Raw genomic sequence first — 17,426 nt, forward strand, 5'->3', positions numbered from 1 at the left:
ATTTATAAATCATAAGCTGATGTAGTTATAATTTTTTAAGGGAGGCTATTTTGTAAAATTGAGGACAGATTCGAATAGGGAGAAATTAATGGTAAAGTGATAAAGAGAATGCTATTTCCATAGTCTAAGGCAATGTTGGCAGAAACTCAATACGTGTGCCACCTTATATTTTTGAGCCCATCGTAGACAATGTTAACCTGTGAAAGTGCTCTTACCACACAGGCAAAACAAAGCTTTACATACTGGATAGCCACTACCAAAGATACATTTGGCACGTGTAATGAAACCTATTTGCAATTCCTGGTCTAGGCTCTAAAAGTAATTTCCTGGGCTAGCTAGCAGATCAGGAGCCCAGTAGAAAAGGAGGGAGGGAGTGGTTTGGAGAGACAGTCCAGAGGTAGAATTATTTGACTACTGGATAAGAGAATGATTCAGAATTTTAGATTGCAAATCTGGGTGACAATACCATTACCATAATAATAATGCTAATAATAACAACAACAACACAGGGCATAGAATGTGTTTGATTTCTTGGGGAAGTGTGATAGTTTTGGCAAAGATCTCACTTACACATCTCACTAGCTAAATCTTCACATTTACGTCCCAGTGAAACCATTGTAGCTCTTCTGATCAGTGTAGAAGTGAAGAATCCTTCTAGGCTTTAATTCCTTGTCTTGTAATTAGGTCAAAAATTACCACTTGTGGCCATATCTGCCTAACTCAGTTACTAATCTCAGAGTTTTCCTAAAAGAAAGCCTTTCTTTTTTTCTGGGATTATGACTCACAAAATTCCCTTCTTTACTCTAAAGCCTTCAAATTATTTTTTTATCCTGTTAGTATATTCCAAATATACTCACGCGTTATAGGCTATTGGCCATGGACACCACACATCTTTTAACCTATTAATTTTTTTTATTGTTTGCAATGAATATTAGCATCTCTAAAGCACATTTTTATTTGCCTTGCTCTGGTTCTTAGTACTAATGGCACAGAAAGGCCTTTACCCCTCTTAGGTAATGATTGTGTCTGTTAGTTAAGGGGAAATACGAGAAGAGGTAGTTGTACTTTTCAATCACAGCCAAATACTGAATGATCCACTGTCATGGCCAAAGAGATAGCTCAAATAATGAAAGCTTCAGATACATTTATATAAATCTATATTAAACAAGTCAGTTTTCAAGGAGAGAAATTTAGTTTTTACCTTTTTCTTGGTTACTGCATAAACTGTTAATAGATGTTAGTGCACTGAAATAATGGAAAAGCAAGGAATCATGCAGCCTAAATAATTACTGGTTAATCAGTACCTCAGAATCGAAAGTGACTTGTAGTTCAACGGCAGCAACAGCACGCATCAGGGAAGCGGTGGAAAGTCATTCCTGTAAGACCCTATGTGACAAGTGAAGCTCATTTTGCCAGCATCTGAACATATGGCAAAGCAGTGTTTTTCCAGACTTCTTTGTGCTGACTGGGGCTGGCTTCCTAGTAACTTGGACTTTTGTTTGTGTTGAAGAAAGGATGAATATTCTCCATAAATAATTGTAATTATCTTCTCATTGAAGAAACATAAATTGGAATTCAATACTGTTTTCTTGGGTAACTCATCAATTTTGGAAAGAAGCGGAATTAAATTTTCTCTGTTTTTGCAAATGAATTGCTGGTACAAAATTAATAAATTTTGTATAGGTTTGCCTTTCACAAAACCATCCTTTTTTAAGTTCGAGTATTTTAGGTTGAAATACTTCATTTTCCTCTTTATGCTACTTTTACTTTGTACTATTTTTCTTTTCCCAGAAATATTGTTCATTTAAAATTCTGCAAGTTATCTTGTTGTTTTCCTTTTTAAAAATACAGTCAGTAACTCACACTTTAGAAGGTGTTAAAGAATGTTGCAGTTTAAAAGTTCTTAATTTGGTTTATAAACATACTATTTTACAGATAATTAGGGTGAATTTCTTCAATAATCAATACATAAAATCAACGATTTTTTTAGCTGAAGGTTTCTTACAAATTATTTACTTTACCAGATGTTTTGTTGTTGTCGTTTATTTTAAACATATGAGTGAAGTGAAGCCCTGAGAGCTAAATGGCAGGACCTTCCCTGAGGTTGAAAAGAAAGTTCAGGGCTGCAGATGACCACTTTGAAAATTAGCACATTCTGCTTGAATCAGAGCGGAAATGCATATTTTCATGCCTCTTTCCTCTTCATAAGGGTAACTGCTTCAGCTCTAGAGCCCTGGGTTTGTATCCTAGTGCAGCCTAGTGATCTGAGAAAGTTACTTCTCTTCTCTGTGCAGAGATTCCTGTGTGTAACGGAGAATAGTAACAGTGTCTACCCCCCAAAAGTAGTAAAGGGGCACGCCTGCACCACATTAGCAGGGACTGCCTGGGCGCAGGGCACGGGAGCAGCTGTTGCTGCTGCTCATTTCCTCCTCTTTCAGTCCCATAGCTTCTCTTTCGTCTACCAACCCCTCTCTTTCATTTTACTCTTCACTTTCCCCTCTTTTTTTGGTTTCATTCATTTCTCTGCCTCTTAAACCCATAAATTGATTTCTTTAACTCACCCTCACTTTTAAACAGCAACAATGGCTGGATTTTACCTTCCCAAATTTTCTCTCAACTGTCCCTCCCTCACCCCTCTTTCACTACCTCCCTTGTTTGATCTGGATACACTTTACATTTTACTGTTATAGTAGTTGTTTTAACCCATGATCTGATTTTGGTATTCTCATGTTAAGAAACCCTTGGGTGTTTTTCCATTGCATGTAAAATAATACATTACTACTGAATCTGTTATCCATGACTGTGTTCCGTCTACCCCATCCTTCTGTTTTGTTCTCATCTGTAACTAACTCCTCTCCTGATTTCTCAAACTTGGCTGCATGTTACAATCACTGAGGAAGCTATTTTAAAAAACTCCATGCCCAGGTGCACCTCTGACCTATTAAATCACGTTCTCTAGGGGAAGAACCCAGGGATCAGAAATTTAAGTTTAGCCAGGTGATTCCAATGTACAGCCAAGGTGAGAACCAGTCCTGGAACCTATTGGGTTTATCATACTCTACTTATTACAGTCTCTTTTGGCATACCCATAAAGCTTCCAGTGGTAGACTGCAAGCTCCTTCAGAAAGGGAAACATATATTAAAAGTATTTTCTTTTAAATTAGCTAAAATAATCTGTTACAGTGTCTTGCACATAGTAAACCTTGCCAACATCTACATCTCCTCGTCCTGCCCCACTCTCGGGCTCCCTGATTGCGTCTCTCTTGCAGAACTATATTCCATGACATCTGGGTGACCTTAGGTAGTTTCAGTAAGCTATGTTTTGGATACCATTCAGTCTTCACAGACTGAATCTTCCTCCTCTTTCATCCCTCGTTGCTGTGCCTCAGCATGGGACAATTGATTTGCCAAAGGAAAGTGAGCATATGGAGTCAACTGAATAGAATAGGAGTAAGAGTACTTTTCAGTTTAGGTAGCACTTCAAAACAGGATAGTTTGCCAGTAAAGATATCTGATAACAGTTAGGCTGAGGAAGTCAAGGTGATAACTATTTTTATTCATTGATTCCTAGACAGTAAATATGTGATATTGGTCTTAGTTTGAACTCTCTCTTATAATTTAAATAAAAATTATTTCAGTAGATCTTATATTTGATATATCAAAAATTTGACTTTCAATTTTTTTTAATTGATGGAAAATTCTCACAAACTATCCTGTTTTGATCTGAATGTGCTTGAGTGACGCACTGGTGTCGATGTCTATCCATATCTTACCATATTACGTCCCAAGCAGAAACCATCTCCTGTGGGGAACGGGAGTCAAGATGGATTGCAGGAGAAATATCTACCCTGTAATGATTCTGTTTTTATCGGTTCTTCTTGGCTGGCTTCATAATGTAGTTGGAAATAAGGGATTTCAAAAGAAGTTGAATTAGAAAGTTAGGAATAGTATTTTCCAAATAGATCCAGTAAGACCAAGAGGAGACATATAAAACTTCATGATAGTCTTCTAATATGAATGACATTTTGATTTCGTTATAATAATGTTAGTATCTCTAAACTTTGTGTCTCATTTATCAATTTCACATATTTACCTTATGTTTTTGTGTTTGTGTGTATCATCTCACCAACTGATAATTGGTAAGCTAGCAGGAAGTTAAGGGTGACTCGTTTTTTGAGCTAAACTTTTGTTTTTCTTCAATATTTTTTGTATTAATATAATATAATAAGGGCATTAAATAAACCAATTCTTTTGAGCACATACTTGCCATCATATACTTAATTTATAAATTTTATGAGTTTTGCTATCCTATTAGCAAAACTTTTAACTTTTAATATAAAGTTTTTCCAATAGTAGCCATATATTTTTATAGCACCCTAAAGTGTCGTGTTAGATCGGTTAGTTTTTTGAGTTCTTGTTATCTAAGGCTTTTTATGTCAATGGTTGAACACAGGAACTATTATAAAATATTCGCTTGATCCATCAAATATGTCATTCATTCATCTTGAGTGACGTAAAGACAATAGTATCCTGGAGCTTGCTTGAACTAGCTCATGAGAGCTAATTGTTAAATTTTTAGGAATTTTACAAACCATTTGTGAAACACAGCTATTATTAAAAATTAAATGATATAGACATTAAATAATTTATATTAAGAGGTGGTAAATACTCAAAACTTATCACTGACTAATTATTTTACTACAATGTCCTATTATCCATACTCTTGAGGTAGTTATTCTGTCTATAATAACAATACAGTCAAAATACCATATCACAGTGCACTATTATCTCTTCCCAACTCTGGGTTCAGTGACTTCACATTGGTGTCTTGAAGTATGTCATGGTAGAAGTACTTATAAAACCGAAATCAAAAAATTCCACAAATTTGGACTGGATTTTTGTCATAGTGCTGAAGCTGAAAGAAGTTTTGATTTAATGAATAAAATTTATACAAGGGAAAGTAGTACAACAGTAGATCACATACCAAGTTAAATTACAAAACAAAGTTATTGGGAAAGGAGTCTGCAATGAAATTCCAGTTGACACATCATAGTTCAATTGAGACCATAAGCTGTTATGTTGAAAAAGAGATCTGCAAAAGTCAGTGAAAGCATTTCATGAGAATTAGTTATCTATATGGAATTTACCATAAAAATTATATATTTTATTATTATTCATAAATTGTATGCTGCACATCCTTTATATCATTAAAATTCATAAAACCTGATGTACTTATGTATTTTTTCGAGAGACAATTGTTAAACATTTACCAGTACACCACTGTAAGCCTTGGTGATTGAGTCACTTCCATTTCCACTCTACGTCCATGGGTTGTGGACTGTTTGAATTTGTATTGTATGAGCTCTTCTTTTTCTATTTTTGCATCTTTGAGCTCAATTCCAAAACTATTGGAAACCACATATTTTAACAGCTTTGTTAAGGTATAATGCAAACAACATAATTCGTTCATTTAAAGTGTACAGTTCAATGTTTTTAATATATTCACAGGCTGTAAAACCATCACCATCATCTAACTTTAGAATGCTTTTGTCCTTTCTGAAAGACACTTATATTCATTAGCAGTCAATCTCCATTCAGCCCTCCTCACTAGTGCTAGAGCAACCAATAGTCTACTTTGCATCTATGTAAATTTGCTTTCTCTGGATATTTCATATAAAAGGAATCATCCAATACGTGTTTTTTGTGTGTATGGATTCTTTCACTTAGTTTAATGTCTTCAAGACTCATTCATGGCATAGCATGAATAAATACTTCACCCCATTTATGACAGAACGATATTCTTTTTTATGGTTATATGACATTTTGTTTATATATTCATCAGTTCAGGGACATCTGAATTGTTTCCACCTTTTTGGCTGTTATGAATGTGCTGCTATATTTTGTACAATTCATTTTGTGTGAATGTTTATTTTCATTTCTCTTGAATATATACATAGTTGTGGGCTTGCTAAGTCATCTAGTAAATTTATGATTAATTTCAAGTTACTGTCAAACTGTTTCCAAAGCCACTGTGTCATGTTGCATTCCTGCAATACAGCAATGCATTAGTGTTCTAATTTCTCTATATTTTGACCTATACTTTTTATTTTTGATTATGGCAATCCTAGTGAATGTAAGGTAGTATTTCAGTGAAGCTTTGATTTACATTCCCCTGATTACTAATGATGTTGATCATCTTTTCTTGTGCTTATTTGCCATTTGAACATCTTCTGTGGTGAAATGTCTATTTAAAATCTTTACCATTATTTTTGTTGTTTCAGGTGTACAACACAATGATCGCTATATGTAAACATTGCAAAATGATCACCACAGTAAGTTTAGTTATCCGTCACCACACCTGATTACAAATTTTTTTTCTTGTGATAAAATCTTTTAAGATCTATTCTCTCATCAACTTTCAATTATACAATACAGTATTATTATTTATAGTAATGATGCTGTATATTACATCCCCAGGACATATTTATTTTGTGACTGGAAGTTTGTACCTTTTGACTACCTTCATCCATTTCACCCACCCCTACCTCCTGCCTCTGACAACCACCAATGTGTTCTCTGGATCTATGAGTTTGGGTTTTTTGTTTGTTTGTTTAGATTCCACATATAAGTGAGATCATACAGTATTTTTCTTTCTCTAACTTATTTCACTTAGCGTAATGCCATCAAGGTCCATCCATGTTGTTGCAAATGGCAGGATTTCCTTGTTATTGATGGCTAATGTTCCATTGTGTATATGTATATATATATCTATCATATTTTCTTTATCCATTCATCCATTGATGGACACAGGTTCCTTCCAGTCTTTGCTATTGAACCTTGACCTTGCTCAATGCATTTATTAGTTCTAATGGTTTTTTAGTGGATTCCATAGGATTTTCTGTATACAAGATCATGTCATTTGCAAATAGATATAGTTTTACTTCCTCCTTTCCAATCTAGGTGACTTTTCTTTCTTTCTTTCATTTGTTTTTGGTTAATTGCCCTGACTAGAACCTCCAGTGAGATGATGCATAGAAGTATCTGGCTCCTGTTTATAGTATTTTTTGTAATTCTTTTTTATTTTGTAAGGTAAGTAGTGATACTTCTTCTTTTAGTCCTGATTTTAGTAATTTGAATATTCTCTCTTTTTTTATCTTGGCCAGTAAAGCTAAAGTTTTCTAATTAAAAAAAAAATATTTTCAAAAACTGCCCTTTGGGGGCTGGCCCAGTGGTGTCGCGGAGCGGATAAGTTCACATGTTCTGCTTTGGCGGTCCAGGGTTTGCCGGTTTGGATCCCGGGTGCAGACCTATGCACCGCTCATCAAGCCATGCTGTGGCAGGTGTCCCACATATAAAGTAGAGGAAGGTGGACACAGATGTTAGCTCAGGGCCAATCTTCCTCAGCAAAAAAGAAGAGGATTGGCAGCAGATGTTAACTCAGGGCTAATCTTCCTCAAAAAAAAAAGAAACTTTCCCTTTGGTTTTGCTGATTTCATCCATTGCTTTCTATTCTCAATTTATTTCTCCTCTTTTGAAATATCTCCTTACTTAAGGTAGAAAAATAGGTATCTGATTTGAGAACTTTCTTATTTTTAAAAATAGACAGTTACAGTTATAAATTCCCTTTAAGTATAGGTCTTGGCATTCTGTGTTTTTGTTTCTATTCATTTCAAAGTATATTCTAATTTTCATTGTGATTCCTCTAGTCCATTTGCTTTTAGAAGTGTGTTTAATTTCTTCATCTTTGTAGATTTCATAATTTTTTCTTTTGCCATTGATTTGTAATTAATTCCATTTTGATCAGAAAACATATAAAATCTGTTTTCAATCCCTTACATTTTACTGAGACCCATTTTATGTCCTGGAATATGGGCTATCATAGATAATGTTCTGTTACTGTTGTGTAGAGCATTCTATGTAGTCTATTAGGTTTATTTTTTATAGTGTTGTTCAGGTCTTCTATTTCCTTGTTTATCTTCTTCCTTATTATTCAAGTTTTGAAAGTGGGGTTTTGAAGTCTTCAACTATTATAGGTGAATTGTCTATTTCTCCTGTTAATTCTGTCAGTTTTTGCTTAATCAATGTATGTCGGTGTGTGTGTGTGTTTATGTTACTTAGAGTTCTGTTATTTGGTTCATATATGTTTATAATTATTATATCTTCCCGGTGAATTGACCCTTGTATTGTGAAATATCCCTCTTTATTGTTAGTAACATTTATTTGAAACGTGTTCTCTAATACTAGTATAGCTGTTCCAGCTCTTTTATCTATTTTTATTCTTAATTGCATAATATGTCTTTTTACCCTCAACCTATTTGTGTCTTTGGACCCAAATTTTGTCTCCTCTGGACAGCATATAGTAGTATTTTGTTTATAACCAATGTGGTGATCTCTGCCTTTTGTTTGGGTTACCTAGTCCATTCATATTTAATGTTATTATTGATATAATTGGTGATTTTGCTTTATGATGTGTATATTCTTGTCTCTTTTTAACTTTATTCTTCTTTTATTGGTTAATTTTCTATTAAGTACATCTTTTCCCTTATAAAATCTTAATTCCTTTAATGATTTTAAATTACTTGTTTTGAAGTTTTTTCAGTTGCTCTAGGGATTACAGTATACATTTTAATTTATGAAAATCTACATCAGATATATACTGACTTAATTGTAATCTAATATAGAAACTTTACTCCTATATAACTCAATTTTCTTTTTTATTCTATGACTGTTACGCATATAATATCTCGATATGTTACAAGTCCAACAATATATTGTTAAAATTATTGCATTATGTAATCTTATGTCTTTCAAAGACCTGATAGAAGAAAGTAGAGAAGTATATATTTATAGAGTTTTTAATATTAACCTTCTTATTTAACCTTTTTGATTCTCTTCCTTTATACCTGTGAATTTGTTAGCATTCTGTGTTATTTTCTTACTCTAAACTCCAATATAGCTTTCTTCCTGTTTCTTTTATACTGTTGTTGTCAAATATATTACATTTCTGTATGTTATATACCAATGATACAATTATTTACATATTGTGTTAGGCAGTTGCCTTTTAAATCAGTCAAGAAAGGAATAAATAAGTAATTTTGTTGTCTTTGGCTTGCTTATTTATTTATTTATATTTTATTTATTTACCTTTACATAACTTTACTGGAGCTCTTAGTATTTTCATGTGGATTTGAATTACTGTCTGATGTTACTTACCACTTACTTTCACCCTGGAAAACTTTCCTTGGTATTTATTATATGACATGTCTGCAAGCATTGAATTCTCATTTTGTTTATCTGGGAATGTCTTTAATTCATCTCATTTTTTGCAAAGTAGTTTTTCTACACTTTAAGTATGTCATGTCATTGTCTTCTGGCCTCCATTGTTTCTTTTGAGAAGTCAGCTTTTAGTCTTATTAGGGTTTCCTTGTATGCGATGAGTCTTGCATCTCTTGCTGCTTTCAAGATTTTCTCCTTGTCTTTGATGTTCAACATTTCTACTCTAATACATGCTCCCTGTAGTTGGTTGAATAATGGCTACTAAAGATTTCAAGTCCTAATCCCTGGAATTTGTAAATATTACCTTGCTTGAAAAAAAAAGGGTCTTTGTAGATGTAATTAAGCTAAGGATCTTGAGATGAGGAGATTACCCTGGATTATCTGGTTGGTCCCTAAATACCATCGTATAAAATGAGTCCTTATATGACAGAGACCACAAAGGAGAGACACTCCAAAGAAGAGAAGGCCATGTGATGTGGCCTCAAGCCATGGGATGCTGGCAACCACCAGAAGCTGGAAGCGGCAAAGAATTAATACTCCCCTGAATTTCCAGAGGGAATGAAGCTCTGCTGGTACCTTTGGCTTTGGACTTCTAGCATCCAGGACTATAAGAGAATAAATTTCTCTTGTCTTAAGCCACTCATTTTATGGTAGTTTGTTATATAAGCCACAGGAAATTATACAGCTCTCACAATGATTTGTTTGCTATTTGTTTTCTGTACTAGGCTGTAAACTCCACAGAGACCTGGAGTGTCTGTCTCATACACCTTGGTAACTTCGGCAGCTAGCAGAGGGCTTTTCAATATTTGGTCTTTGTGGGGTACTTGTTGAAGGAATGAATAAATAGGCTGTGATTTCTACATCTTTCCTAGTTTACTAACTGTACAAAATTACTATATTTCTGGTTATTCAGCAAAGGAACTGAGAGAAAATTATACAAATTTTATGATCAGGCGAAAAGAAGGCAAATTTTTATGGGTGTTTTTGCTGGTGGGTAGAGCTAGAATTTGGATTTCTAGCCTAGGAAAAATAGATGTTCTCTGAGGAGTAGGGGGCAGGCCAGGGGGTTAGGGGGTGGCTTCTGAAATGGTGCTTCTCAGGCACTGTCCTCTAAGCTGCAACAATTTTCCAGGCCAGTTACTGACATGCTTCACGCAACTTCTCTGTACTCTCACTACGTATTGGTCTTGCTTCGCAAGGCAATGAGGGATTATCTGTGAGGCCCAGTATACAAGAAGAGATGCCTAGAGATATTAAAGGAGAGAAGTGAGACAGGTCTGAAATCTAATGAGGAAGCACATGCATCGTGGATAATTTGTGAGGGAGCACTTCAGATTTAACAATGGTGAAATACCTTGCTATTTGGCCTAACATACAACTCATATACATATATAGTGATTTGAATATGCTGCTTTAGACACTTCTACTTCTGAGGCCTATTATAAATCAGAAAAAAAAAAACCAGTAAAGCAATCTAAGTAAAAGCACCATGTGACTTGCTTTCAGTTTTACGGTTAGCTCAGTATTCTGGGACTACTGTTCAAAGAGGTTTTGCCAGTTGACTCATTGATGGTGTAAAGATTTTGCTCAGATTAATCACCCTCTTGCGCTGTATACCAGTATTAATGGCTATGTCATGTCACTTCTGGTTATGCCTCAGGGTCCAAATAAGAGCATTGTGTGTGTGTGTGCACACGTTCACGTGTATGTTTGCATGCAGGAAACTCTTTCATGTAGGATTGAATTTCTTTCTGTCTCATTTCAAACATTTCTCATTCTCTGTTATTCATGGGAACTTTTGGCTCCTTCCTACACTTCCCACCACATTGCTTATGCCCTGCCTGAACTCTGTGCCCATGTCAAATTCTGTTTCTTCCAAGAAGCTACTTCAGCAAGAGATGACATCTTTATTCTCTGAACTCCTCTAGTACATTGCTTATATTTTTTCATGATCATCAAAGTGACAAAAGTCACCATTTATATGCCAACCATTCACTATATGCCGACCATTGTGTTACATCCATTCCATATGTTATTTCATTTAATTCTTACAATTCTGTGACGTAAGCGCTATTATCTCTGTTTTCCAGTTGAGAAAACTGAAATTTGAGAAAACTGAAATTTAGAGAGGTTAAGTGATTAAGTGATTTGCAAAAAATACACAACTTCTGAGTGGAGGATCCAAAGCTCACACCTAGATAATCTGTAGATCTCACATTTTTAACTTTTAACACATACTGTCCCGTACTCTAATGCTGATAGCATAGTAGATGCATTTTCCTTCCTAGATTATATGATATTTAAGGATAGAGATTCCATATTATTTCTTTTATTTCTCTAATAACCACTTCCAGTACCCAGCAACTCAATAAATATTGATTGGTTGAATGAATCAATGTCTAGAATGAAATTATTGTAATAAAAAATTACTAGGCCTTAAACTATATTTTAGAATAATTTAAGAAAGTTATACTGATGGCTACAAATAAGTCATTATAAAACTCTAAAATATGGTGTTTATGAATAATCATGATTAACTATGCTAAATGTCTTTATTCATGTTTATTAAAGTTCTATATGTAAATAATGTACATAATAATGAGATATTCACTCATGATTTTTTGAAGTTTCCTATCTAGATGATTTGGTTCAGTTTATCAAAATGTTTTTGTTTAATCAACTTTATGAGTTAACTGTATGTGTTAAATATACATTTCTTTATTAATTTGTGCTTTGCCTTGTTTTGTTTTGTTTCCAGGATGGCGTAGGGGTGGATGAGAAGCTTTCTTTGCGGCGGGTAGCTGTGGTTGAAGATTTCTTTGACATTATCTATTCGATGCATGTGGAAACAGGGCCGAATGGAGAACAAATTCGGAAACACGCTGGACAAAAGAGAACTTACAAAGCAGTAAGTTAAAAAACAAAAAAAAAAACAACAAAAGAAAAAGACATGCATTTTGAAATTTGATATTATGTATGCTTGTTAAAAATGGGTTAAATAAATATTCTATCTTCAACATAAATTAGACCATATCATGGTCACACTCAACATTTAAGCTATTATTATTACTGATTCTATTTTGGTCATATGTTCACTAAGTCTATTGCATATAATTTAAAGCTGTCTCTAGCTTTCTCATTTTGTTTTCTTTAAATATACGTAAAATGTGGTAGTCCCAGTCAAATGCCCACAAATGGAAAGGTATATGTGTTATATATTCAATTTATAATATATATTCAAGTCATAATATATGAATTACAGACTGGAACCTATGAATTTTTGTACTACCACTATTGTCTTAACATATAGACAATATTATTCCCCTTCAAATCCTATTAATATGTTCAGGTATTTCCTATTTAAAACTTATGGTCACATGGATAAGAAAATTTTATGTGCTTTTCTTATCTCACCTTAGATTAAATACGTTTGTCCTGAAGAGTATGCGTTTCTTAAGTTTCCAGAGTAGACTATTAAAAGATATGTGTTATTTTCATAGATCTAATGCCCTTGAACATTTTAAAATGAAAATACATAATTTGTTTATCCTAAATTATGTGGACAACAGATTTAATTAACTGTTAGATATTGAAATATATATATTGTCAAAATGGAGTTATATATTATTTTTAAAGATTCTAATTATAGTTACAGTTTGATCTAGACACTTTGATCTAGCTTTTTATTTAATTAAAAATTTTATGAAATCATCTTACTATAGATATTTCATCCTTTCTAGGAAAATTGAACAGTAAATTATTCTTTTCCAATATGAACAAAATGTACATCAGAAGTACTTTATCAGAAATCAGAATAATATCCTTTTTAAAAATTCTTATTGAACTTTGCTTTTGGCTACCTTTATATTAACTGTTTTCAGCTGTATTGATACACAATATCAGTCTGGATCCATTTTTTTTTCAGATACAGAAAAATGTGTGAAATGCTCAAAGTTTCAAATACAGGTACATATGTTTGAAAATTAGCTACTGAGCATAAGAAATAGCTTCTTTTCCATAACTATTTTTTGCTATATATCCAGGGTCATATTGAATCTTTGTAGTTGCATAATAACCCCTAATACATGTTGTATTTATCTCTCCTTCTCTATGGTTTTGTTTCTTGGCTGTTTCTAAATTGCATGGTTTGTGGGCAGGCACTATTGTAAGTTTCCTTACATAATTCTGCCACATAAACTTTCTTTTGACTTACATATCCTAGGAGACATTCTTATCATGACTAATGACAATGACCTAGCTTTCTAAGATATTTTTATGTAGACTAATGTTAATGAACATACTCATTCTGCCTGTCTCCTAAGCTAGGGCTGTATCTCTTGGTATTAATAGGAAAAAAATTCTATATTGATCTACTAATATCACTAACTGTGTGCTCTGATGATAATTCATTTTCATGAAATAGCTACCTGAACTTGAGAGGACTTTGTAAGGTAGGAATATGTAAGCTCAGTTGTATTAAATGAAAACGAACAAACAAAAAGCAGGTGGCTTCATTGTTAGTAATAGTGTGGCAGCCAAATCTGTTTAGGTGCCAAAAGCAATTTAAAAATGATTTAATCTTTGAAATACACTTATTAGAGACCTTTAGTTAAAATGGAAACATGACATAGACCCAAATCTCTCACCCTGTTTTCTTAAATGAAATATAGAGAATCTGATCCATTTCCATTATGCATGTTAAACACTTCAAATAAATTGGTGAACATGTTTCCAACATATGTCATTTTGCTCTAACATTGTGAAGACATTTTCTGCATTTTGGGGTAGGATATCAACTTTGAACATATAAGCAGCATCTGAAACATCATTCATTCCCTCTTGAAAACGTCCTATTTGAAGATCCTTCTCTTTCTCAAGTTTATTTTTCATTTCCACATCTAAAGTGTTCTCACCTTTTCTTAATATCATGAAGGTTCTTTTTAGCCTAACCTTTCACCTTCTGGTATCTCTCAGGTGAATCCTAATTAGGAAACATATCCATTTTATGGAGTAATAATACATCATAGAAAAAAATGGACTTGCTGCAATGCCAGAAAAATTGTGAACATGACTTTACAATGAATTTAAGTCTAAGATTAAAAATTAATATAAATGTTCAATTAATGGGGCATAAGACTAAATTCAATTTGAAATGCAATGGTTTAGTGCTGTTAGGGCCCTAGACTTTGGGTCAGAGTTTAGCTCTCAATACTACTGCTGGAATGGGCTTGTCATTGGTAGAATTAGCTAGATACCTATTCCAATTATAATGGTTCCCATTAAGTTTCAGATATTTTTCTACTTCTAACACATTAGCTCATAGAGCATGCATGATTATGTTTATTGACCTTCTTTTTCTCCCCTTCCTACATGGCCAAGAAACCATACTTATACAACTAATCATTAAAGCGTGTCATATCGTCTTAATAATATTATCAATAGATTTAGTGGTCATTTTATTTACTTTGCCTTTTTTGCAAATCGTTCTATGTTTTCACTCTGCAGGAAATGGTGGTCCTTTAATATTGGATTAACTTTTGAATGCTACTTGTTTTTACCTATCTGCAGTATATCATTCCTTGAAATATCTAGGCATTATACAACTTAAATTTTATTGCAATCTGGTATCTAGGCATTATACAACTTAAATTTTATTGCAATCTGGTCTAACTATAGATAAAATTGGAGGGCGTATATTCTATTACTCATGAGTTCTTCAAAAGATCCACATAAAATGACACATTTTAGGAATATGTAAAGGCTATCATAGTTACTATTTTCAGTTATTGTTGACTCCTAGTGTCTTTTAGGTCTTATCTTTTATCTGCAATTATCTCTGTCTATAGTATTAACTGTTACTGGTGCATTCAATGTGTTTCCTTCAATGTATTTGACTATAGTAAACTCCTCATTATCTACATTAACAGAATGGAGAAGAGGTATGCATCATTCAATTATCAATTATATTTGAACTTAAAATATATTTTTGTACTGAGAATTGAATGCAGGTGTGCTTAGCAATTTGGAAAGTCACTTCAAAATTAGTGATGTAACATTATAAAAAACTAAAGAGGATGTTGTCTTGTCTCCAATCCTTGACTCATCTCCACTTCTGCCTGAATTCCACCTTCAGGGAGTGCATCATCTTCTCTGGTTGTCTTTTTCCCCTTATGTTCTGTCAGAGGCTAAGCACAGCTGCCTTTTCAGTAAACGTTTCTTAAATCAGAGTCTGGTTAAAGGATTAAGTTTCAAAATCCTTTCCTGCTACATGTAAAATTAGAGTAACTGGTGGAAATCCAGGAACTAAGAGGGAAAGTCAGTGTTTTCAACAGAGAGAGTGATCTGCATATATATGTGTATATGTACACACACACACACACACACAACTTGTAGTGTGATACAGTAAACTTACATGTATTACTCACATACATAGCTGCCAATAATTATATTCATTTAATTCAGCGTGGAGAGCATATGCTATAGCTAAAAGAAAATAGGCTAGAAGCCAGACAAACTCAGTTTCAAATTTCAAATATAACTCTTCCTATCTATGTCACTTTTGGCAGGTTATTTACTTTTTTTCTCTTCCTGTTTAGAGGGAGATAATGGTATACATGGTGTGGTAAAATAAATGAGTTAAGATGCGTAAAGTGCTTGGCATATGGTGAACTTTTGAATAATGTTTTTTCTCTTTCTTTGTTCAATCACTGCTCATGTTCTAGGTAGAAAGACAAGCCAGACAACGAACATAGTTCTGTCATTACCCTCATTGTAATTATGGGTGTAATTTCCTCTGCCTGTCCGGATGCCTCCATGTTGGGAGATAGGAATAGTAATAACTCATGTCTTCTTTCATGTGCATCTGGTGGATGTTGCTATTCCAGGAAGTCCACACACAGTATAACTTTTATCCAAAGTTTGACTAGGCTGAAGGAAGACATTAAAAAGGCCAGAGTTCTTGTGTTTTGGATCTCTCCTGCCAGATGAAGTTTATGAGAATTTCAGTTATTTCATATGCTTTCCCCAAAGCTTAAGTCTGTTAACTTAATTTCAAATTAATTATCAGAAAAATTTAAATACTGGCTTTCTTTGAAGAATTTGCTTTCAGTATGAATTGAATAGTCCTTTCCAGGGACATACTGTAGAAACATAACATATCATGCAGAACTTCTATGTTCCTACTCTGAAAATTAGAAAGGAAAATCTTTATTCTATCAGATCTGGGACACTTAACCTTAAAACTTTAGTTAGCATCATTTTTGTCCTGTTCTTTTTATAAATACTTACTGGTTCAGCATCTCTATCTCTAAATAGGATATTTTAACTTGCACCAGTTTCTGCTAGTTTGTTATGTAAAAATTCCCAGAATTCTTGTCAACTTATGATGAGACTAATGAGCAAAATTTGTAGCCATGTGGTGTGAAAAAATAGCACTAAACTAAAATTCAAGCGTTCCAAACAATTCATTTAACCTCTTTTTTGACTTAGGTCACAGTTTACTCACGTATAAAATCAAGGGGCTGTATTTTAGTTTTCTTCAGACTCTGAAGGAGTAACACCAATGATAATGGTGTGTACGGGGCCATTACTGTGCTAAGGGGCACAATAAAGATGGTAACCAAAGTGAGTAAATTGGTTGGCAACAGAAATGTTCAAACATAGGGAATGCATCCTGCTCTTATAAAAGCAGATTGGCTGATAAGCATAGCCTAGAGGTAGAACAATTTGGCTCCATTATTATCTAGAGAGTTCTCCTGTAAATGATGATGATGATGATAAGAACAATAGTGAAAAGGATCTGTAGCCATTGGATTTCATATTTCTAGGATTTTAAAATAGCAATCAAAGAAGAAAGGGCATAAAAATGACTCTCAAGTGCCAGCATGTTTTTGCTGCTCTTCATTTTTGTTAAAAATTTTGCAGTAATCTAAACCATGTTATGAATGGGCAGCTCCTTAAGTTAGAACTTAAGCTGCAGCACAGCAGATATGACTATACCTCATTGCATTTATTCTTGACTTGAACGTGATGACTTTGCTACATAGCCTATTTACTTATTGTTTTTCTTCTGCATCTTTGTTGTAAACATAAACGATCTTGTGAAGATCGGTGTTGCCTGTCTTATAGTCCTATAGTCTGAGACATCGTTT

General features: G+C 33.7%; 1 protein-coding gene across 9 annotated transcripts in view; it reads left to right on the top strand.

Moving 5' to 3' along the window:
- NOL4 (nucleolar protein 4) overlaps positions 1-17,426 on the top strand; it is a 361,044-nt gene that overhangs the window by 80,600 nt on the left and 263,018 nt on the right. For 5 of the 9 annotated variants that reach the window (XM_044774554.2, XM_044774556.2, XM_070513243.1 and 2 more), the window contains one exon: positions 12,035-12,184. In XM_044774554.2, coding sequence (XP_044630489.1) covers positions 12,035-12,184 — 150 coding nt within the window. Of the gene's footprint in view, positions 1-6,287; positions 6,333-12,034; positions 12,185-13,179; positions 13,243-17,426 lie in introns of those variants that run through there. The other 4 variants (XM_044774560.2, XM_070513241.1, XM_070513238.1 and 1 more) reach the window with 4 other exon arrangements.

Source organism: Equus asinus, chromosome 7 (assembly GCF_041296235.1).
Source record: "Equus asinus isolate D_3611 breed Donkey chromosome 7, EquAss-T2T_v2, whole genome shotgun sequence".
In the NCBI taxonomy this organism is placed as follows: Eukaryota; Metazoa; Chordata; class Mammalia; order Perissodactyla; family Equidae; genus Equus; species Equus asinus.